This window comes from Ranitomeya variabilis, chromosome 2, assembly GCF_051348905.1.
Source record: "Ranitomeya variabilis isolate aRanVar5 chromosome 2, aRanVar5.hap1, whole genome shotgun sequence".
Lineage (NCBI taxonomy): Eukaryota > Metazoa > Chordata > Amphibia > Anura > Dendrobatidae > Ranitomeya > Ranitomeya variabilis.
Window position 1 is genome coordinate 16,213,110 of NC_135233.1, and position 23,178 is coordinate 16,236,287.

General features: G+C 45.9%; 1 protein-coding gene across 6 annotated transcripts in view; it reads left to right on the forward strand.

The window, feature by feature from the left end:
- The window catches only part of DAAM2 (dishevelled associated activator of morphogenesis 2), a 281,131-nt gene that overhangs the window by 156,976 nt on the left and 100,977 nt on the right, over nt 1-23,178 (forward strand). For all 6 annotated transcript variants that reach the window (XM_077282013.1, XM_077282018.1, XM_077282017.1 and 3 more), the window contains exon 6: nt 17,698-18,031. In XM_077282013.1, coding sequence (XP_077138128.1) covers nt 17,698-18,031 — 334 coding nt within the window. The remainder of the gene's footprint in view (nt 1-17,697; nt 18,032-23,178) is intronic.

Genomic DNA, 23,178 nt, shown 5'->3' on the forward strand with positions numbered 1-23,178 from the left:
TTATCTAATGTGTATGGGAGCCAAGGAGAGGTCATCAAGTCAGTGAGGGTCCGACACCCGGATCCCCCCGATCAGCTGTTCATAGTGTACAGAGCTCCATACTCCGTGCAGTGGCCATTCTCGGTACTGCAGGTCAGGTGAAATACACTTCAATAGGAGCTGAGCGGCCACTACGCGACGTACGGAGCGCCAGGTGTTTGTCTCCCATCGAACTGATGGTCCGTCCTGAAAGGAAACTAGAATCTTGGAAGCTGCTGACTTTCCTTGTGGTGGTCCATCTGGCAGGGGGTCCTCAGTGCAATAATGCCTACAGAGCAGCCCCCTATTGATGGCGGTTTTCTTTGCTTGGATGCAGAGCTGGGAGAATACAACATCTTCTCCCGATTCACCACTCTGGGGGCTTCAGGTCATCTCGGGGGCTTCTGAAGTTTTCTTTGAGATGACCACTCAAAATTGCATTAACTATTGGTCTTCAAGGGAGGGTGGTCTTCTCAAAAAAAGATGGCGGGTGTGCAGAATATATGCTGGAGCTGTCACAGGCAATCTGGTCTTCTGAGGGGGTAGTCTTCTCAGGGGGTGGTCTTCTCAGGGGGTGGTCTGCTCAGGGGGTGGTCTTCAGAGGTGTGTGGTCTTCAGAGGTGGGGTGGTCTTCTCAAAAAAGATGGCTGGTGTGTAGAATATATGCTGGAGCTGTCACAGGCAATCTGGTCTTGAGAGGTGGGTGGTCTTCTCAGGGGGTAGTCTTCTCATGGGGTGGTCTTCTCATGGGGTGGTATTCAGAAGTGGGTGGTCTTCCGAGGTGGGTGGTCTTCAGAGGTGGGTGATCTTCTCAGAGGGGTGGTCTTCAAAGGTGGGTGGTCTCAGGGGGTATTCTACAGAGGTGGGTGGTCTTAGGGGATGGTCTTCAGAGGTGGGTGGTCTTCTCAGGGGTGGTCTTCAGAGGTGGGTGGTCTTCTGAAGTTGGTGGTCATCAGAGGTGAGTGGTCTTCTCAGGGGGTGGTCTTCTCATGGGGGTGGTCCTCAGAGTTGGGTGATCTCAGAGGGGTGGTCTTCAGAGGTGGTCTTCAGAAGTGAGTGGTCTTCTCAGGGGGTGGTCTTCTCATGGGGTGGTCTTCTCATGGGGTGGTATTCAGAAGTGGGTGGTCTTCCGAGGTGGGTGGTCTTCAGAGGTGGGTGATCTTCTCAGAGGGGTGGTCTTCAAAGGTGGGTGGTCTCAGGGGGTATTCTACAGAGGTGGGTGGGCTTCTCAGGGGGTGGTCTTCTCAAGGGGTGGTCTTCAGAGGTGGATGTCTTCTAAGGGGATGGTCTTCTCAGGTGGTGGTCTTCAGAGGTGGATGGTCTTCTCAGAGGGGTGGTCTTCTCAGGGGGTGGTCTTCTCGGGGTGGACTTCTTCTGGGGGTGGTCTTCAGAGGTGGGCGATCTTCAGAGGGGGGTGGTCTTCTCAGGGGGTGGTCTTCTCAGGGGGTGGTCTTCAGAGGTGGGTGATCTTCAGAGGTGGGTGGTCTTCTCAGGGGGTGGTCTTCTCAGGGGGTGGTCTTCAGAGGTGGATGGTCTTTTCAGAGGGGTGGTCTTCTCAGGGGGTGGTCTTCAGAGGTGGGTGATCTTCAGAGGTGGGTGGTCTTCTCAGGGGGTGGTCTTCTCAGGGGGTGGACTTTTCAGGGGGTGGTCTTCAGAGGTGGGTGATCTTCAGAGGTGGGTGGTCTTCTCAGGGGGTGGTCTTCTCAAGGGGTGGTCTTCAGAGGTGGATGTCTTCTAAGGGGGTGGTCTTCTCAGGGGGTGGTCTTCAGAGGTGGATGGTCTTAGAGGGGTGGTCTTCTCAGGGGGTGGTCTCAGGAGATGTCGCATGTCTGGGGACTGAGATCCGGCAGTAATGGCTTATTACCCTGCACCCTGGCGCGCGCCGCTGTCGTCTTATCTGAATTTCGCCGCCCATAATCCAAGTTAATCACTTTAAAGACACAAATAAAACGTGTTTATGAGCTGGCACGGAGTTTTCGCTTGCGCGCCGTCCCCTCGCCTCCTCCGCAGTGCCCATGTTCGTTGGCAGCGGCCGCCACTCGTAACTGGAGACGTCCTGTAGATCCTGAGTCTGCTCCCGGCTCCCGAGGAGTCGACCGTCACCGCGATACAACTCCATCACCTAGAGGAAGGGAGCGCGGCCAAGCTGCGGATGCGTCCGGCCGCCTCGCCGAGCAGAACTAAGCGGCTGCAGCTGCGCTCATCCCGTGGAGTGAAGTCTGCTAATAATCAGCGTCGGCGCAGCATGGCGACGGCCGCTCTCGCTCTGCAGCGAACTCTTCTTTTAAGCTCTTGGCACAAACTTTAAAACCTTTTAATGGCTGGAAGCGGCCAAGTTTCTCGTTAGAGGCCTGAGCCTCAACTCATTTCCAGAGACTCAACTTGTTAGCTGCCAAGTGGGCCGGCGTCCAGCGGCCGGAGCCCGAGCCAAGTCCTAACTGCTAATGGAAATGATGCGGGCAAGCTGTGCAACATCCACATAAGAGGAACCCGGTGCAACAATGTATAGAAACAATCCCGGGTGACATCATTCTCCCGGTGCACGAGGGATCCGGAGTCTGGGATCGGTTAGTAGCAACACGATACGGATCTGGCGAGTGTCTGCAGATCACACATATTACCAGCGTCTATCACATGCTGATTGGTAACAATGTATCACTGCAAACACTGCACGTTTCATAGGAAAATGCAGTATGAAGCTAGAATGCAAAGTCTGCCAGAACCGACCACTCCACCAAGATGTCGCATCGCATTATAGCACCGCTGCCCAAACTCCAGAGCTGCACTCACAATGCAACTGGAAACAATCAGCAAGATTATTAGAGACATTAAAAATAGCTTAGCGAAGAGCGGAGCCGGGACCTGGGGACGTCTGTTCTGTCTTCTCCACTGACTCTACTATCTGTTCCTCCTGAGCTGATACAACCTGACACTCTGCCCCATCACCAAAATGTTAGAGCTCTTGTGGCTGCCGCTCTCCAGTCGGTCAGTTCTGGTGTCTGGACTGTGACTGAGGACGGATGGAGCAACGCTGCAGAAGCGCTGCTTGTATGGAATGTTTCATGTAAAATGCGTGCAGAATAGTGAGTGCAGCTCTGGAGTATAATACAGGATGTAACTCAGGATCAGTAATGTAATGTATGTACACAGTGACTGCACCAGCAGAATAGTGAGTGCAGCTCTGGAGTATAATACAGGATGTAACTCAGGATCAGTAATGTAATGTATGCACACAGTGACTGCACCAGCAGAATAGTGAGTGCAGCTCTGGAGTATAATACAGGATGTAACTCAGGATCAGTAATGTAATGTATGCACACAGTGACTGCACCAGCAGAATAGTGAGTGCAGCTCTGGAGTATAACACAGGATGTAACTCAGGATCAGTAATGTATGTACACAGTGACTGCACCAGTAGAATAGTGAGTGCAGCTCTGGAGTATAATACAGGAGGTAACTCAGGATCAGTAATGTAATGTATGTACACAGTGACTGCACCAGCAGAATAGTGAGTGCAGCTCTGGAGTATAACACAGGATGTAACTCAGAATCAGTAATGTAATGTATGTACAAAGTGACTGCACCAGCAGAATAGAGAGTGCAGCTCTGGAGTATAATACAGGAGGTAACTCAGGATCAGTAATGTAATGTATGTACACAGTGACTGCACCAGCAGAATAGTGAGTGCAGCTCTGGAGTATAACACAGGATGTAACTCAGAATCAGTAATGTAATGTATGTACAAAGTGACTGCACCAGCAGAATAGAGAGTGCAGCTCTGGAGTATAATACAGGATGTAACTCAGGATCAGTAATGTAATGTATGTACACAGTGACCGCACCAGCAGAATAGTGAGTGCAGCTCTGGAGTATAACACAGGATGTAACTCAGAATCAGTAATGTAATGTATGTACAAAGTGACTGCACCAGCAGAATAGAGAGTGCAGCTCTGGAGTATAATACAGGATGTAACTCAGGATCAGTAATGTAATGTATGTACACAGTGACCGCACCAGCAGAATAGTGAGTGCAGCTCTGGAGTATAACACAGGATGTAACTCAGAATCAGTAATGTAATGTATGTACAAAGTGACTGCACCAGCAGAATAGAGAGTGCAGCTCTGGAGTATAATACAGGATGTAACTCAGGATCAGTAATGTAATGTATGTACACAGTGACCGCACCAGTAGAATAGAGAGTGCAGCTCTGGAGGATATTACAGGATGGATCAGTACGGGATATCTATGTATATAAAGCTGAGGTTATGTATGTGTGTGTATGTATCAAGCCTCGCCCACTCCACATAGCCACACTCACTCCACACGCAAAGCTCCGTCCACACGGCCCACGTTGTTAGCGCACACGGGCGGAGACACATTCACCTCGAAAGCCACCCTTCAAAACTCACCGGCTGCAACGTACCAGTCTCTGCGAGCTACAATCAGGGCTGCCGCCTTCAGAGTATCAGCGCACGGCAGGCACAGGCCTCATCTAGCTCTGCTATGTCTAGAATGGAGTTGCTCTTGTGAGGCGTGATGTCAAGGGAAAGGGAGGAGCCTCATGGATTACACCGCTGTGCTCATAACAGGTTGTTGCTGTGCAGGTGTGAGGTGAAAATGAGAGGAGTGAGGTGAAAATGAGAGGAGTGAGGTGAAAATGAGATATGTGAGGGGGAAACTGAGAGGAGTGAGGTGAAAATGAGAGGAGTGAGGTGAAGATGAGAGGAGTGAGGGGGAAAATGTGAGGAGTGAGGTGAAAATGAGATATGTGAGGGGGCAACTGAGAGGAGTGAGGGGGAAAATGAGAGGAGTGAGGTGAAAATGAAAGGAGTGAGGGGAAAAAGAGGAGTGAGGTGAAAATGAGAGGAGTGAGGGGGACAATGAGAGATGAGAGGAGTGAGGTGAAAATGAGATATGTGAGGGGGAAACTGAGGAGTGAGGGGAAAATGAGAAGTGAGGTGAAAATGAGAGGAGTGAGGGGGAAATGAGAGGAGTGAGGGGGAAATGAGAGGAGTGAGGGGAAAATGAGAGGAGTGAGGGGGAAAATGAGAGGAGTGAGGGGGAAAATGAGGAGTGAGGGGGAAATGAGAGGAGTGAGGGGGAAATGAGAAGAGTGAGGGGAAAATGAGAGGAGTGAGGGGGAAAATGAGAGGAGTGAGGGGGAAAATGAGAGGAGTGAGGGGGAAATGAGAGGAGTGAGGGGGAAAATGAGAGGAGTGAGGGGAAAAGGAGAGATGTGAGGGGGAAAAGGAGAGGCATGTTGGGAAAATGAGAGAAGTGAGGTGCTGCTGCAGGTGGAGGCTGTGTATAAGGCCACATTCACATGTTCAGTATTTGGTTAGCATTTTACCTCAGTATTTATAAACCGAAACCACGAGTGGGAGAAAAATACAGAAGTGGTGACGTGTTTCTAATATACTTTCCCTCTGATTGTTTTACTCCAAGTTTTGGCTTACAAATACTGAGGTAAACATACTGACCAAATAACATGTGAACGAGGTCTAAAGGAGCAGAAGAAGTAGGCTGTGTGTACGATACGCTTCAGTGCAGCTTCTCTGGGGATCAAGTGTTTCCAATTGTATACAGAAGAGTGTGAGGTGCTACCGGCGGAGGCGACTATAAAGGAGAAAAGCTGTGCTGCCGAAAAATGCTGTGTAAAAAGGAGGAGCGTGAGGTGCAGGAGGAATAAGGCCCCTTAACTGCCGCCATTAAAAGTCGTATCGGCAGTCGTTAAGGGGTTAATATTGTGTTAAAATAAATACTTTTGCTTTAATAAAATGGCGCCGGTTGTGTTCCGTGTTCCAGTGCTGGAGCGTTGCTTTTTCTTTTGCGCGTTACTACGCCCGGGCTCTTCAGCTAATATAATAGATGTGTTTGCGGTAAATCATTGTTCTATAACTTGGTACAGTTCGGGTTTGTATCTTCTCCGGTTGCAGGAGCTTCTCATACTTTGTTCCTCTGGGTTTGGGCCGTGGTGGGAGCGGTGGCGATTCCTTACGACATCTCGCTGCTGTGGGGTAGATTGGATTCCTAGTAATGATGGTTTTATGGTGATCGGTGATGGTGAGTTACATTTCTCTGTGAGCTTCTAATGTAACATTACGAGATTCCAGATGTTCAGGATTCAGGGATCCGGCGCAGTCACCAGGACTAATCATTGTACATGGACAGGATCCTTCCCTGAACACCTTGGTACAATGCAGGGGACGATGTGTCAGCGTCTTCCATGAAAACATTATTATTCTGCTACATTGTATGTGATGGCGGCCAACCTGCCGGATGAAGTGGAGCCGGGCCAGCGTCCCTCCAGAGACCTACCTGAGGATATTCCGAGTGTCAGGAGAAGACCAGATGGTTTCCATCCGCAGAGACTGCAAACAAGACATTTATAGACTGAAAACAAAAGACGTTCTGTTAGGATACACGGATACAGAGCCAGGCGGGCGGCCGCTGGAGAAGACCCCAGTCCATGACCGGCTGCCAGGATTATACATGACGCCGACTGCTGAACCACCGGCCAACCCAAGATCTGATGTCAGAACCTTAACCGAAAGGCAAAATCTGTAAGAGGACCCCATCTGTGACAGCGCGGGGGTCCTACTATGGGACAGAAGGGTCACCTGGCCCTAGTCAGCGACATTAATTGCACACGACCCATCATAATGCCATCTTTCTTCTTGTTTTTTTATCATGAAGCTGAATGGTCCTTCGCACTGCTCCCTGACCATTGGAGGCAGTCTCCTGTACAGCAGGTAGACGCGACGGTGAGCTCGTTACTCCAGTCTTCATGTCCTACAGTAGTACCTAAGTGGCCGACTGGTTTCTTATTGCAAACAGATTTCTTATACCTCCGTCTAGTGGAAACAAGTCTGTGTAGCATGGAGTGGCAGTCTGCTGTGTGGCATGCAGAGGTCTGTGTAATCACGTCATACACCTCTTTATGCTCCAGCCTGCTTGCATCCACTATTCACCATCTCTCTTAGGTCTTATTCCAAAGTTGTGTGACGTGATCTCTTTATGTAAACTTATACAGCGGGTGACATAAGTATGGAACATATCACCATTTTTCTAAGTAAATCTATTTCTGAAGGTGCTATTGACATGAAATTCTCGCCAGATGTCAAGAACAACGCATCCAGTCCACACAGGAAAGAAATCACCATAGATGTCCAGAAATTATTTGTAATAATGAGAAATTACATTGGTAAAATTATTGAACTCGTTACTGAAATGTAATTAATACTTGGTACAAAACCTTTGTTGGTGATGAATTCACAAGACGCCTTCTGTATGGAGAAACTAGTCGCAGGCATTGCTCAGGTGCGATTTTGTCTCACTCCTCCACACAAACACATCCTGAAGCTTCTGTGGCTCCTTCTATGATCTCTGAGCTTTAGTTCCTTTCATACATTTTCTCTTGGAGTCAGGTCCGGTGATCGGCTCAGACATTCTAGCAGTTTTATTTTCTTTCCCTGAAACCAGTTGAGATTTTCCTTGGCTGTGTGTTTGGGATCATAGTCTTTCTGAGATGTCCACCCTTGTATCATCTTCATCATCATGGTAGATGGCAGCAGATTATTTTCAGTGTCTCAGTACATTTGTCCTTTCATCCGTCCTTCAGTTACATGAAGTTTGCCAGTGCCGTATGCTGAAAAACAACCCCACAATATGATGTTCCCTGTCATGATTCCCCAATGGCATGGGAACATCAGAAGCACAAAATAACAGACTAGCTCTCGGGTGATGGAAACTCAAGCTGACCGTGACCTAAATCTACCACACAACTAACAGTAGCCAGGGAGCATTCCTACGGCTGCCTAAATGCCACGCGCCAGCCGGAGAACTAACTACGCCTGGAAGAGGAAGGAACAGACCTGGCTTACCTCTAGTGAAATTCCCCAAAGATGATAGTAGCCCCCACATATATTAACGGTGAGTTCAGAGGAAAAGACATACACAGTATGAAGGTAGATTTAGCAAAGCGAGGTCCACTTACTGGATAGAGGAAGGATACAAAAGAGGACTTCACGGTCAGCTGAAAAACCCTTTCAAAAACCCATCCTGAGATTACTTTAAGACTCCTGTGTCAACTCATGACACAGGAGTGGCAATTTCAGTCCACAAGAGCTTCCAGTAACAGGGAAAGACAAAACTGTAAACTGGACAAAAAATACAAAACAAAAAGGACAAGAGTCCACTTAGCTGATCAGCAGACTAGTAGCAGGAACATGCAACTGAATGACTCAGGTTACAATGATGACCGGCAAGGAAGTGACTGGAGAGCAAGGCTAAATAGGGAACTCCCAAAACTGATGGAAACAGGTGAGCTGAGGGAGAAAAGCACACACAAGCCTCCAGTACCACCAGCCACCACCAGGGGAGCCCAAAAAGCGGATCACAACAGTACCCCCCCCTTAAGGAGGGGGCACCGAACCCTCACAAGAACCGCCAGGGCGACCTGGATGAGCCCTATGAAAGGCACGAACCAAATCCGAGGCATGAACATCAGAGGCAGTTACCCAAGAATTATCTTCCTGACCATAGCCCTTCCACTTAACCAGATACTGGAGTCTCCGCCTGGAAATACGGGAGTCCAAGATCTTCTCTATAACGTACTCCAATTCACCCTCAACCAGCACAGGAGCAGGAGGCTCAGCAGAAGGAACCACCGGCACCTCGTATCTCCGCAACAACGACCGATGGAACACATTATGGATAGCGAAAGATGCCGGGAGGTCCAAACGAAAGGAAACAGGGTTAATAATCTCCAAAATCCTATAGGGACCGATGAACCTAGGCTTAAATTTAGGAGAAGAAACCCTCATTGGAACAAAACGGGAAGACAACCACACCAAGTCCCCAACACGAAGGCGAGGACCAACCCGACGCTGGCGGTTAGCAAACTGCTGAGTCCTCTCCTGGGACAATTCCAAATTGTCCACCACTTGTTCCCAAATCCGATGCAACCGATCCACCACAGCATCTACTCCAGGACAATCCGAAGATTCCACCTGACCAGAAGAAAAACGGGGATGAAACCCCGAATTGCAAAAGAAAGGGGAAACCAAAGTGGCAGAACTAGCCCGATTATTAAGAGCAAACTCCGCCAACGGCAAAAAGGCAACCCAATCATCCTGATCCGCAGACACAAAACACCTCAAATACGTCTCCAAAGTTTGATTAGTTCGCTCCGTCTGGCCATTAGTCTGAGGATGGAAGGCAGACGAAAAAGACAAATCAATGCCCAACCTGGCACAGAATGCCCGCCAAAATCTAGAAACGAACTGGGTACCCCTATCAGAAACGATATTTTCAGGAATACCATGCAAGCGAACCACATTTTGAAAAAACAAAGGAACCAACTCAGACGAGGAAGGCAACTTCGGTAATGGCACCAAATGAACCATCTTAGAAAAACGGTCACACACCACCCAGATAACAGACATCCTCTGAGAGACAGGAAGATCAGAAATAAAGAATTACTGTTGTGATCCGCTTTTTGGGCTCCCCTGGTGGTGGCTGGTGGTACTGGAGGCTTGTGTGTGCTTTTCTCCCTCAGCTCACCTGTTTCCATCAGTTTTGGGAGTTCCCTATTTAGCCTTGCTCTCCAGTCACTTCCTTGCCGGTCATCATTGTAACCTGAGTCATTCAGTTGCATGTTCCTGCTACTAGTCTGCTGATCAGCTAAGTGGACTCTTGTCCTTTTTGTTTTGTATTTTTTGTCCAGTTTACAGTTTTGTCATTTCCTGTTACTGGAAGCTCTTGTGGACTGAAATTGCCACTCCTGTGTCATGAGTTGACACAGGAGTCTTAAAGTAATCTCAGGATGGGTTTTTGAAAGGGTTTTTCAGCTGACCGTGAAGTCCTCTTTTGTATCCTTCCTCTATCCAGTAAGTGGACCTCGCTTTGCTAAATCTACCTTCATACTGTGTATGTCTTTTCCTCTGAACTCACCGTTAATATATGTGGGGGGCTACTATCATCTTTGGGGAATTTCACTAGAGGTAAGCCAGGTCTGTTCCTTCCTCTTCCAGGCGTAGTTAGTTCTCCGGCTGGCGCGTGGCATTTAGGCAGCCGTAGGAATGCTTCCTGGCTACTGTTAGTTGTGTGGTAGATTTAGGTCACGGTCAGCTTGAGTTTCCATCACCCGAGGGCTAGTCTGTTATTTTGTGCTTCTGATGTTCCCATGCCATTGGGGAATCATGACAGTAGAAGCACAAGCCATTTTTGCGCCTATAATTCTGCCGCTCGCTTCTTGACAGAATTCTGTCACATTGCATTTTCTCTGGCATCCCTTCAGAAGATACCGCCAAATGGTGCACGGGTTTGCGCTCCCGCAAACGCCGATCAATCTGAATCGCCATTGTCATGGACTCATTCAGACCTGTGGGCGTAGGAAACCCCACCATGACATCCTTAACGGCATCAGAAAGGCCCTCTCTGAAATTTGCCGCTAGGGCACACTCATTCCACTGAGTAAGCACAGACCATTTACGAAATTTTTGGCAGTATATCTCAGCTTCATCTTGCCCTTGAGACAGGGCTATTAAAGCTTTTTCAGCTTGAATCTCCAAATTAGGTTCCTCATACAGCAACCCTAAAGCCAGAAAAAACGCATCCACATTGAGCAACGCAGGATCCCCTGGTGTCAATGAAAATGCCCAATTTTGAGGGTCACCTCGCAGCAAAGAAATCACAATCTTAACCTGCTGAACAGGATCTCCAGAGGAGTGAGGTCTGAGAGAAAGGAATAATTTACAATTACATTTGAAATTCAGAAACCGAGATCTATCTCCGGAAAATACCTCTGGTGTAGGAATCTTAGGTTCAGAAATAGGAGTACGTATAACATAATCTTGTAAATTCTGAACCTTCGTAGCAAGATTATTAAAACCTGCAGCCAAACTCTGAGGGTCCATCCTTAAACCGGAGAGATCAGAGCCATTCAAGGGTTAGAAGGAGAGAAAGGCAAGGCTGTAAATAGAGCAGAAATACAACTGAGCCAACTAAGTAGCAAACATGAGAGGGAAAAAAAAAAAAAAAATCTACAGACGTCTTTTACTCTCCTTTCTTCTGCCAATTACTTTAACAGCGGCCGGTCATACTGTCATGATTCCCCAATGGCATGGGAACATCAGAAGCACAAAATAACAGACTAGCTCTCGGGTGATGGAAACTCAAGCTGACCGTGACCTAAATCTACCACACAACTAACAGTAGCCAGGGAGCATTCCTACGGCTGCCTAAATGCCACGCGCCAGCCGGAGAACTAACTACGCCTGGAAGAGGAAGGAACAGACCTGGCTTACCTCTAGTGAAATTCCCCAAAGATGATAGTAGCCCCCACATATATTAACGGTGAGTTCAGAGGAAAAGACATACACAGTATGAAGGTAGATTTAGCAAAGCGAGGTCCACTTACTGGATAGAGGAAGGATACAAAAGAGGACTTCACGGTCAGCTGAAAAACCCTTTCAAAAACCCATCCTGAGATTACTTTAAGACTCCTGTGTCAACTCATGACACAGGAGTGGCAATTTCAGTCCACAAGAGCTTCCAGTAACAGGGAAAGACAAAACTGTAAACTGGACAAAAAATACAAAACAAAAAGGACAAGAGTCCACTTAGCTGATCAGCAGACTAGTAGCAGGAACATGCAACTGAATGACTCAGGTTACAATGATGACCGGCAAGGAAGTGACTGGAGAGCAAGGCTAAATAGGGAACTCCCAAAACTGATGGAAACAGGTGAGCTGAGGGAGAAAAGCACACACAAGTCTCCAGTACCACCAGCCACCACCAGGGGAGCCAAAAAGCGGATCACAACAGTTCCCACCTCCATACTTCACTGTAGGCATGGTGTTTTGGGGTGATATGCAGCGCCTTTTGGCCTCCAAACATGGTCTTTATTATGTCATTCAAAGAGTTCAATTTTGGTCTCCTCTGACCAGACTATATTCTTCCAGTATTTCACAGGCTTGTCTAAATGTTGTTGAGTAAACTGTAAAAGCACCTCAACATGCTTTATGTTCAGCAATGGAGTCTTGTGTAGTGAGTGTGCATACAGGTCATGGAGGTTGCGTGGTGAGCGTGCATACAGGCAATGGAGGTTGAGTGGTGAGTGTGCATACAGGCAATGGAGGTTGTGTGGTGAGTGTGCATACAGGTCATGGAGGTTGCGTGGTGAGCGTGCATACAGGCAATGGAGGTTGTGTGGTGAGTGTGCATACAGGCAATGGAGGTTGTGTGGTGAGTGTGCATACAGGTCATGGAGGTTGCGTGGTGAGCGTGCATACAGGCAATGGAGGTTGTGTGGTGAGTGTGCATACAGGCAATGGAGGTTGCGTGGTGAGTGTGCATACAGGCCATGGAGGTTGCATCGTGAGCATGCATACAGGCAATGGAGGTTGCGTGGTGAGTGTGCATACAGGCAATGGAGGTTGCATGGTGAGCATGCATACAGGCCATGGAGGTTGCATGGTGAGCATGCATACAGGCAATGGAGGTTGCATGGTGAGCGTGCATACAGGCAATGGAGGTTGCATGGTGAGCGTGCATACAGGCAATGGAGGTTGCATGGTGAGCGTGCATACAGGCCTTGGAGGTTGCGTGGTGAGCGTGCATACAGGCAATGGAGGTTGCGTGGTGAGTGTGCATACAGGCAATGGAGGTTGCGTGGTGAGCATGCATACAGGCCATGGAGGTTGCATGGTGAGCGTGCATACAGGCAGTGGAGGCTGTGTGGTAGCATACATACAGGTCATGGAGGTTGCGTGGTGAGCATGCATACAGACCATGGAGGTTGTGAGTTGGAAGGTTGAGGGTTGAGTGCATTACTTATACTTTTCTTTGATACAATTGTACCTGCTGATTCCAGGTCTTTCTGTAGTTCTTCACAGTTGGACCTTGGCACTAGGACAACTCTTCTGATAATTCTTGGCCCAAGCAGTGCTCACTGGAACCTTCAGTGGTTTAGAAATTCTTCTGTAACCAATGCCATCACCAGTATGTTTTGCCACAATAAGGTTGTGAAGGTCTTGAGACAGCTCACTGGTGTTACCCATCATGAGATGTTTCTTGTTTGGCTCCTTGGTAGTGAGACTCCTTTATATCGGCCATCGGTTGAACCAGCTGATATTATTGGTCACTAAGTGGCAGGATTGCTTTCTAATTACTGATAAATCTCAGCCGGTATTAGGACTTTCCAAGGCTTTTTGCTCCTCTCTTCATGTGTTCAGAACTTTTTCCCATTATTACACATAATTTATGGACATCTTTGGTGATTTTTCTTTCCTGTGTAGATTGGATGGGTTGTTTCTGACATCTGGGGAGAATTTCATGTCAGTAGCAGCTTTAGAAATAAATTTGCTTGGAAAATTGGTGACGTGTTCAAAACTTATGTCACCCACTGTATATGATTTGTAAAAGGGTGGGGTGTAAAACAAATCTGTGCAGAATGGGCTGGCAGTCTGCTGTGCAGCAGAGAGAAGCTTCAGTGTTAAAGGGTTAAAGGACGGTTACAAATTACCGGTATCTACAGGACCGGTGATGACCGCTGGGGTCTGAGCGCTGACTGAGCCGGGTGCCCTGTATTCTGTATGACCTCAGACCTCCGTTCTGGTGCACAAGGGGGTCTTACCGCTCAGATATCTACTGATTTTTATCTTCCTTTTATGCTTTTTTATTTTCAAAGTGGGAGGAGTCTAAAACAAGTCTCTATAAAAGGACGAGGTAGTCCCTTGTACAGCATTTAAAGACTTCTGACCCCTCTCCATTCTTCACTGGCATTTTTACCAATCTTTTTTGGTTTCTGAACTATACAAAGTATGAAGCCCCCCGGTGTCTCTGATATATTGCTTTCTTCGGCATCTGTGAGAAGGTTTGTCATTCTGGCTGCTAGGAAAGTTGGGTGACTTTCGCTATGGGAGGTCTAATGGCAGCCATATTGATTGCCACCAAGCTTTGCAGGAAATGTTATGATCCATTTACCTACTTCTCGTATAACTGGGGGGGGGCTGAGACTCGTCTTAATATTTCGGAGTGCGGCGCTCACCTTTCGGAGTCTGCAGATATTTTTAGGAGAAGCGGAAAAGTAACTTGTGGGTTATTCTTGGAAAGGGACCAAAACAAATGTATATCGAGCGGCTCATTATCGTGTGGGGGGTAAAGTGAAGCGAGGGGCGATCTTGGCGCGGTGGTCGATCTCTCTCAGGGAGGGCTGATGTGGACTGTGTGTATTATATTATCAGAGCACTGTGTGGTGGTATTATGATATTATCAGAGCGCTTTGTGGTGGTATTATGATATTAGAGCACTGTGTGGTGGTATTATGATATTATCAGAGCACTGTGTGGTGGTATTATATTATCAGAGCACTGCGTGGTGGTATTATGATATTATCAGAACACTGATGGTATAATGATATTATCAGAGCACTATGTGGTGGTATTATGATATTATCAGAGCACTGTGTGGTGGTATTATATTATCAGAACACTATGTGGTGGTATTATGATATTATCAGAGCACTGTGTGGTGGTATGATATTATCAGAACACTGTGTGGTGGTATTATAATATTATCAAAGCACTGTGTGGTGGTATTATGATATTATCAGAGCATTGTGTGGTGGTATTATGATATTAGAGCACTGTGTGGTGGTATATTATCAGAGCACTGTGTGGTGGTATTATGATATATCAGAGCACTGTGTGGTGGTATTATGATATTATCAGAACACTGTGTGGTGGTATAATGATATTATCAGAGCACTGTGGTGGTATTATGATATTATCAGAGCACTGTGTGGTGGTATTATGATATTATCAGAACACTGTGTGGTGGTATAATGATATTATCAGAGCGCTGTGGTGGTATTATGATATTATCAGAGCACTGTGTGGTGGTATTATGATATTATCAGAACACTGTGTGGTGGTATAATGATATTATCAGAGCACTGTGGTGGTATTATGATATTATCAGAGCACTGTGTGGTGGTATTATGATATTTTCAGAGCACTGTGTGGTGGTATTATGATATTATCAGAGCACTGCATGGTGGTATTATGATATTATTAGAACACTGTGTGGTGGTATTATGATATTATCAGAGCACTGTGGTGGTATTATGATATTATCAGAGCACTGTGTGGTGGTATTATGATATCAGAGCACTGTGTGGTGGTATGATATTATCAGAGCACTGTGTGGTGGTATTATAATATTATCAAAGCACTGTGTGGTGGTATTATGATATTATCAACACTGTGTGGTGGTATTACGATATTATCAGAGCACTGTGTGGTGGTATGATATTATCAGAACACTGTGTGGTGGTATGATATTATCAGAACACTGTGTGGTGGTATTATGATATTATCAAAGCACTGTGTGGTGGTATTATGATATTATCAGAGCACTGTGTGGTGGTATTATGATATTATCAGAGCACTGCATGGTGGTATTATGATATTATTAGAACACTGTGTGGTGGTATTATGATATTATCAGAGCACTGTGGTGGTATTATGATATTATCAGAGCACTGTGTGGTGGTATTATGATATTATCAGAGCACTGTGTGGTGGTATGATATTATCAGAGCACTGTGTGGTGGTATTATAATATTATCAAAGCACTGTGTGGTGGTATTATGATATTATCAACACTGTGTGGTGGTATTACGATATTATCAGAGCACTGTGTGGTGGTATTATGATATTATCAGAACACTGTGTGGTGGTATTATGATATTATCAGAGCACTGTGTGGTGATAGATATTATCAGAACACTGTGTGGTGGTATTATAATATTATCAAAGCACTGTGTGGTGGTATTATGATATTATCAACACTGTGTGGTGGTATGATATTATCAAAGCACTGTGTGGTGGTATTGTAATAGTATCAAAGCATTGTGTAATGGTATTATGATATTATCAACACTGTGTGGTCGTATTATATTATCAGAGCACTGTGTGGTGGTATGATATTATCAGAACATTGTGTGGTGGTATTATGATATTATCAGAGCACTGTGTGGTGGTATTATGATATTATCAGAGCACTGTGTGGTGGTATATTTTCAGAGCACTGTGTGGTGGTATTATGATATTATCAGAGCACTGTGTGGTGGTATTATGATATTATCAGAGCACTGTGTGGTGGTATTATGATATTATCAACAATGTGTGGTGGTATTATATCATCATCAGAGCACTGTGTAGTGGTATGATATTATCAGAACACTGGTGGTATTATGATATTATCAGAGCACTGTGTGGTGGTATTATGATATTATCAGAGCACTGTGTGGTGGTATATTAGTAGAGGAATGTGTGGTGGTGTTATGATATTTTCAGAGCACTGTGTGGTGGTATGATATTATCAGAGCACTGTGTGGTGGTATTATGATATCAGAGCACTGTGAGGTGGTATTATGATATCAGAGCACTGTGTGGTGGTATTATGTTATCAGAGCACTGTGTGGTGGTATTATATTATCAGAGCATTGTGTGGTGGTATTTATATTATCAGAGCATTGTGTGGTGGTTTTATATTATCAGAGCACTGTGTGGTGGTATGATATTATCAGAGCACTGTGTGGTGGTATTATGATATTATCAGAGCACTGTGTGGTGGTATTATGACATTATCAGAGCACTGTGTGGTGGTATTTTGATATTATCAGAGCACTGTGTGGTGGTATTATGATATTATCAGAGCACTGTGTGGTGGTATTATGATATTATCAGAGCACTGTGTGCTGATATTAGCACTGTGTGGTGGTATGATATTATCAGAGCACTGTGTGGTGGTATTATGATATTATCAGAGCACTGTGTGGTGGTATTATGATATTATCAGAGCACTGTGTGGTGGTATTTTGATATTATCAGAGCACTGTGTGGTGGTATTTTGATATTATCAGAGCACTGTGTGGTGGTATTATGATATTATCAGAGCACTGTGTGGTGGTATTATGATATTATCAGAGCACTGTGTGGTGGTATTTTGATATTATCAGAGCACTGTGTGGTGGTATTATGATATTATCAGAGCACTGTGTGGTGGTTATACTTGGGCACTACATTGTTATGCGAGTTGGGCACTATATGATTATTTTTATGTACTTATGATACTGTGCGTCACCTTTTTATTGTATCTTTAATCCATATCCTGGTTTATTTGAGCTTTTTTTTCTATTTTAACATTCAAATCTAAAGGAGTGGACAAAAATGAGGGACTGTTTGGTTTGTGGCCTCCACAGTTCTTCACCCAGTTCTGCTTATTATCAGAAATGCTCTTTATAATTGGGAACAATCCAAAATTAAATTTTTTGTGGCTTCCATGCCGACCGGCAGTGGAATATAGTAAAGCTTTATGAAGGTCGAAGTCATGACGGTCAAACTCGAGATAACTTCTGGACGACTTCCAATGAAGAATCCAATTATGACACCATCGACCACATATAATATAACGCAGCTTATAATATTATAGCATCATGTCATGGAATAATTCTAACAATATGAGGCGATAATATAATATCACACGTGTAGCATTTTCTACAGGTTTTAAGTGTAAGCCCCGACTGCACCCTGCTAGAGATACTTTTGTGATCGATACTTTGTATGAAGATCTGGCTTCATCTCTAGATCTGTCTTCTTCTTCTCCAGGTTTGTGACCAGGTTCATTGAGTTGGAGGGTCTGACATGCCTCCTGAACTTCCTGAAGAGCATGGATTACGACACAGCGGAGAGCCGCATACACACATCCGTTATAGGATGTATCAAGGCTCTGATGAACAACTCCCAGGGACGGGCGCACGTTTTGGCGCATCCCGAAAGCATCAACATAATCTCTCAGAGTTTAAGGACTGAGAACATCAAAACCAAGATCGCCGTCCTGGAGATCCTGGGGGCGGTCTGCCTAGTGCCGGATGGGCATAAGAAAGTCTTACAAGCCATGCTGCACTACCAGGTGTACGCTGCCGAACGCACGCGCTTCCAGGTAAGAACCATGAACGTTTCCATTTCAGGTTAGAACTTAATGTGCTCAGGGTGGTGTAAAAATAACAAACGTCTACTCCCCTGCCGGACCGGCGATGCTCCACCGCACTCCACACCTCGTCCTTATATAGTAGTGGAGAACCACTTGGCGGTCTATTTTGAACCTTTTGTTGGGAGATTTTCATAGACAATTTCTTCTAGTTGTTCTCATGTGACGTGAATGCAGCTGAGATACAGTATCAAGAAAAAAACTACAGAGGTGGCACAGTTTTGGAAAAAAAAAACCAATGTTTTTATTCACAGTTTATAACCCCTAAAATTAACACAAAAAAGTCATAGCTTATTATAATGACCTATAAATTATGTAGAACAGCACATCCCCCAGAAACTGAGTTATATAAGCATCTGTTGGTATAATAAATCGATTATTACATCACCTATCCTGTAACAGTGTAATGACTCTGCTGAAACTGGCCCAGTCTATACAGCAAAGCTGACAAATGAGCTGCAGAGGGAATGTCAATGCTCTAGTCATTCGTCTACATTGATAGATCTGTGCAGCTGCCGCTTTTGTGTTTAGCTCACAGAGCATTGTCCAGACTAGATACATTGTATCCTCTTCTGAGCTGAGAGCAGGACCAGCTTTGCACAGGATTGCTGGGTTTGTGTGGAAACAAGAATGTTCTCATACACTGACAGAAAACAATGGTGAAGAATTGAAATAACAAAGGGTCCGATACAACGTTTTAAGTATTTTTTAAGTCCTTTTTTTGTTTGTTTGTTTTTTGTGTTAAATGCAGCGGGTTCATGAATTTTGCGCAAAATATTAAATGCTCTTTATTTTTTAAAAAGTGGCACGTTTTTCTAAATATCACAAAATTTTCACATAAAATCTGGAAGCACATACTGGTGCATCTCACAAATTTAGAATATCATCAAAAAGTTAATTTATTTCAGTTCTTCAATACAAATAGTGAATCTCATATATTGTATGGAGTCATTACACACAGAGTGATCTATTTCACTTGTTTATTTCTGTTGATGTTGATGATTATGGCTTACAGCCAATGAAGATCCCAAAATTCATTATCTCAGTAAATTATAATACTTTATAACACCAGCTTGAAAAAATTATTTTAACATCCGAAATGTCGTCCTACTGAAATGTATGATCAGTAAATGCCCTCAGTACTTGGTCGGGCTCCTTTTGCATCAATTACTGCATCAATGCGGCGTGGCATGGAGGCGATCAGCCTGTGGCGCTGCTGAGGGGTTATGGAAGCCCAGGTTGCTTTGATAGCAGCCTTCAGCTCGTCTGCATTGTTGGGTCTGGTGTCTCATCTTCCTCTTGACAATATTCCATAGATTCTCTATGGGGTTAAGGTCAGGCGAGTTTGCTGCCAATCAAGCCCAGTGATACTGTAGTTTTTACACCAGGTATTGGTACTTTTGGCAGTGTGGATAGGGGCCAAGTCCTGCTGGAGAATGGAATTTCCATCTCCAAAAAGCTTGTGGGCAGAGGGAAGCATGAAGGGATCTACAATGTCCTGGTATTTGGCTGCACTGACTTTGGTCGTGATAAAACACAGTGGACCTACACCAGCAGATGACATGGCTCCCCAAACCATCACTGATTGTGGAGACTTCACACTAGACCTTGGAAATCGAGGTCCCAGAGTCTGGAGGAAGAGTGGAGAGGCCACAATCCAAGCTGCTGGAGGTCTCCACAATCAGTGATGGTTTGGGGGGCCATGTCATCTGCTGGTGAACTGAAATAAATTCACTTTTTGATGATATTCTAATTTTTTGAGATGCACCTGTAAATCTCTCCGGGGAGAAGGGTTAGCTGGGGTGAGGGCATTTGGGTCAAAATGTTGCACCCTTTTAAAAAGTTGCAATTGATGAATTGACCAAAAACATCCTCAAATTCCAACCTTCTCCCCCCAGGATGACAAGAATAAAGAAAAACAGGTGAACACATATAAGACTGACGTGGCGCAAAATAAAAAGGCACAAAACAGGCAAAAGGCTCCAAAAACTAACCAAAAATAGGCAATAATGAATTGGGCCAAAGTCTGAGAGTTGTAGAACTTTTCATTTACAAACCGATGAAACTTTATTTATTAGGATTTGCTTTATTTTAGGAGTGAAAACTCTCGTTGACTCACAGATCCACAAATTAATCACAGCACTTCTGGCACCAGCAACTCAGAAATCCATTTTTTAGGCTGACGGGGTGATTAATAATTTGTTTCAGACTGGACCCTTCCCCACAATTATGGCTGCAATGCTGCGGTTTTCACACACAGCGCAGATTTATGACACTGGACGAGTTATTTGCTGCTAGTTTGGAAACACTTTGTATGTGTTGGAAGCAATTTCTTTACATTGTTTTTCTTATATGATGTTGTATTAATTATTACTGAACGTACAGCTGCTTCTGGGCGACGTGGAGTCGTATCTCGCAGCTGCATTATGTAATAATGGTTGTATATGTGCCCAGCTGGTCTGGGGACTGCTATATACACCACTATTATTCTTAGGATTGGGTATTATGTGCTGATCGCTGTGTCCGAAGCATCTGAGAAGAAGCAGGTCTGGACTCTACATCTCCCACAGCGCAGCGATGGGATGAGGAATAACACTCCTGGGGGTGTGTGGTGCCATAATTGGTGATCTAGGACATAAAGGGGTCAGTGGAGTCATCCCTTGTTGTCTAGGGTAATACAAATCATGTGTCCTGTAGAGATGAACAGGTTAATAGAGACATTTGTAGCAGTCTAATGTAGTTAATGGGTTAAACATAACTCCCCTGGTGGTCTAGGGCATTGGAGCTAGTGATTACATCCCTGGTGGCCCATTGGTTGTTCACCGCTCTGTGATCACTGCTTTCTGTATATAAGCCTCGTCTAATGAGTTAATAAATATGATTCCTGCTGTCTGGGTGAGTGAATACTTTCACTGCCAATTAGTTGATTGATATTATGATTTCTGTAGCCAGAGCCTCAACCTCATCCCCTGGTCCGTGTGTGGCCAATGCCTGAACCTCGTCCCCTGGTCCGTGTGTGGCCAATGCCTGAATCTCGTCCCCTGGTCTGTGTGTGGCCAGTGCCTGAAACTCGTCCCCTGGCCTGTGTATGCCCAGTCCCTGAACCTCATCCCCTGGTCTGTGTGTGGCCAGAGCCTGAACCTCATCCCCTGGTCCTTGTGTGGCCAGAGCCTGAACCTCATCCCCTGGTCCGTGTGTGGCCAGAGCCTGAACCTTGTCCCCTTGTCTGTGTGGCCAGTACCTGAACCTCGTCCCCTGGTCCATGTGTGGCCAGATCCTGAACCTTGTCCCTTGGTCTGTGTGGCCAGTACCTGAACCTCATCCCCTGGTCCTTGTGTGGCCAGTTCTTGAACATCGTCCCCTGGTCCATGTATGCCCAGTCCCTGAACCTTGTCCCCTGGTCCGTGTGTGGCTAGTTCTTGAACATCGTCCCCTGGTCCATCTATACTGTCATGTTCCCAATGGCAGGGAATTAAACACATAACACGGGCAAAAACAGGACGAGCTCTAGGGTGATGGAACCTGAGCTGACCGCGATCCTGAACCTCAACACTCAACTAACAGCAGCCGGGGAACGTTCCTGGGGGGACTCTAGACGTCTCACGCCAGCCGGAGATCTAGCTACCCCTATCAGAAGAATCACAGACCTATCTTGCCTCCAGAGAAATATTCCCACAGAAATAGCAGCCCCCCACATATAATGACGGTGAAATGAGAGGAAGGCACAAACGTAGTTATGAAAACAGATTCAGCAAAATGAGGCCCGCTTAAGCTAGATAGCAGAGGATACAAAAGGTGAACTGCGCGGTCAGCTTAAAACCCTTCAAAATACCATCCTGAAATTACTTGAACTCATGTGCCAACTCATGGTACATGAGTGGTAATTTCAGCCCACTAGAGCAACCAGCAGCAGAGAATTACATATCTGCAAGCTGGACTAAAAACATGAAAGCAAACATGAAACAGGGAAATCCAGACTTAGCTTGTCTTGAAGGCCTAGGAGCAGGTAGCAAAGGTAACAGAGACACACTGATACATTGATAGCCGGCAAGGGAATGACAGGAAAGCCAGGTTAAATAGGAAACACCCAGGCTCTGATGGACAGGTGGAAACCAGAGACCGCAACCCACCAAAGTCACCCAGTACCAGTTGTAACCACCAGAGGGAGCCCAAAAACAGAATCCACAACACTATGCCCAGTCCTTGAACCTCATCCCCTGGTCCGTGTGTGGACAGTGCCTGAATCTTGTCCCATGGTCTGTGTGTGGCCAGTGTCTGAACCTCGTCCCCTATTCCATGTGTGGCCAATGTCTGGACCTTGTCCCCTGGTCCGTGTGTGGCCAGTGCCTGAACCTCGTCCCCTGGTCCCTGTGTGGCCAATGTCTGGACCTTGTCCCCTGGTCCTTGAGTGGACAGCAGCTGCAGTACCGAGGACTGCCTAGGAGTGGTACCTGACAGCCACCTGCAGCTCAAGCCTCACACCATCAGGAGCTCCAGTGAACATCAGGTAGTCGCTCGGCTAAACCCTTCCTAGCCAGCCCCAGCCCTGTTACACTGTGAGTCCATCAACCACATGAGCCGGGTATGTGCCTGACAACTAGTGTCTGAGTTTGGATATTTGCTGGAGCAGCAGATCAAGGCAGCTTCTAAAAGAACATGAACCAGCAGCACGGTGTTTGAGAAAGACGGAAGGATAATAGGCAGTGAAAAATATCGCCTATATCCCTGGTGTCTGGTGGGTTAATAATAATGTCCCTGGTGTCTGGTGGGTTAATAATAATGTCCCTGGTGTCTGGTGGGTTAATAATAATGTCCCTGGTGTCTGGTGGGTTAATAATAATGTCCCTGGTGTCTGGTGGGTTAATAATAATATCCCTGGTGTCTGGTGGGTTAATAATAATGTCCCTGGTGTCTGGTGGGTTAATAATAATGTCCCTGGTGTCTGGTGGGTTAATAATAATGTCCCTGGTGTCTGGTGGGTTAATAATAATGTCCCTGGTGTCTGGTGGGTTAATAATAATGTCCCTGGTGTCTGGTGGGTTAATAATAATGTCCCTGGTGTCTGGTGGGTTAATAATAATGTCCCTGGTGTCTGGTGG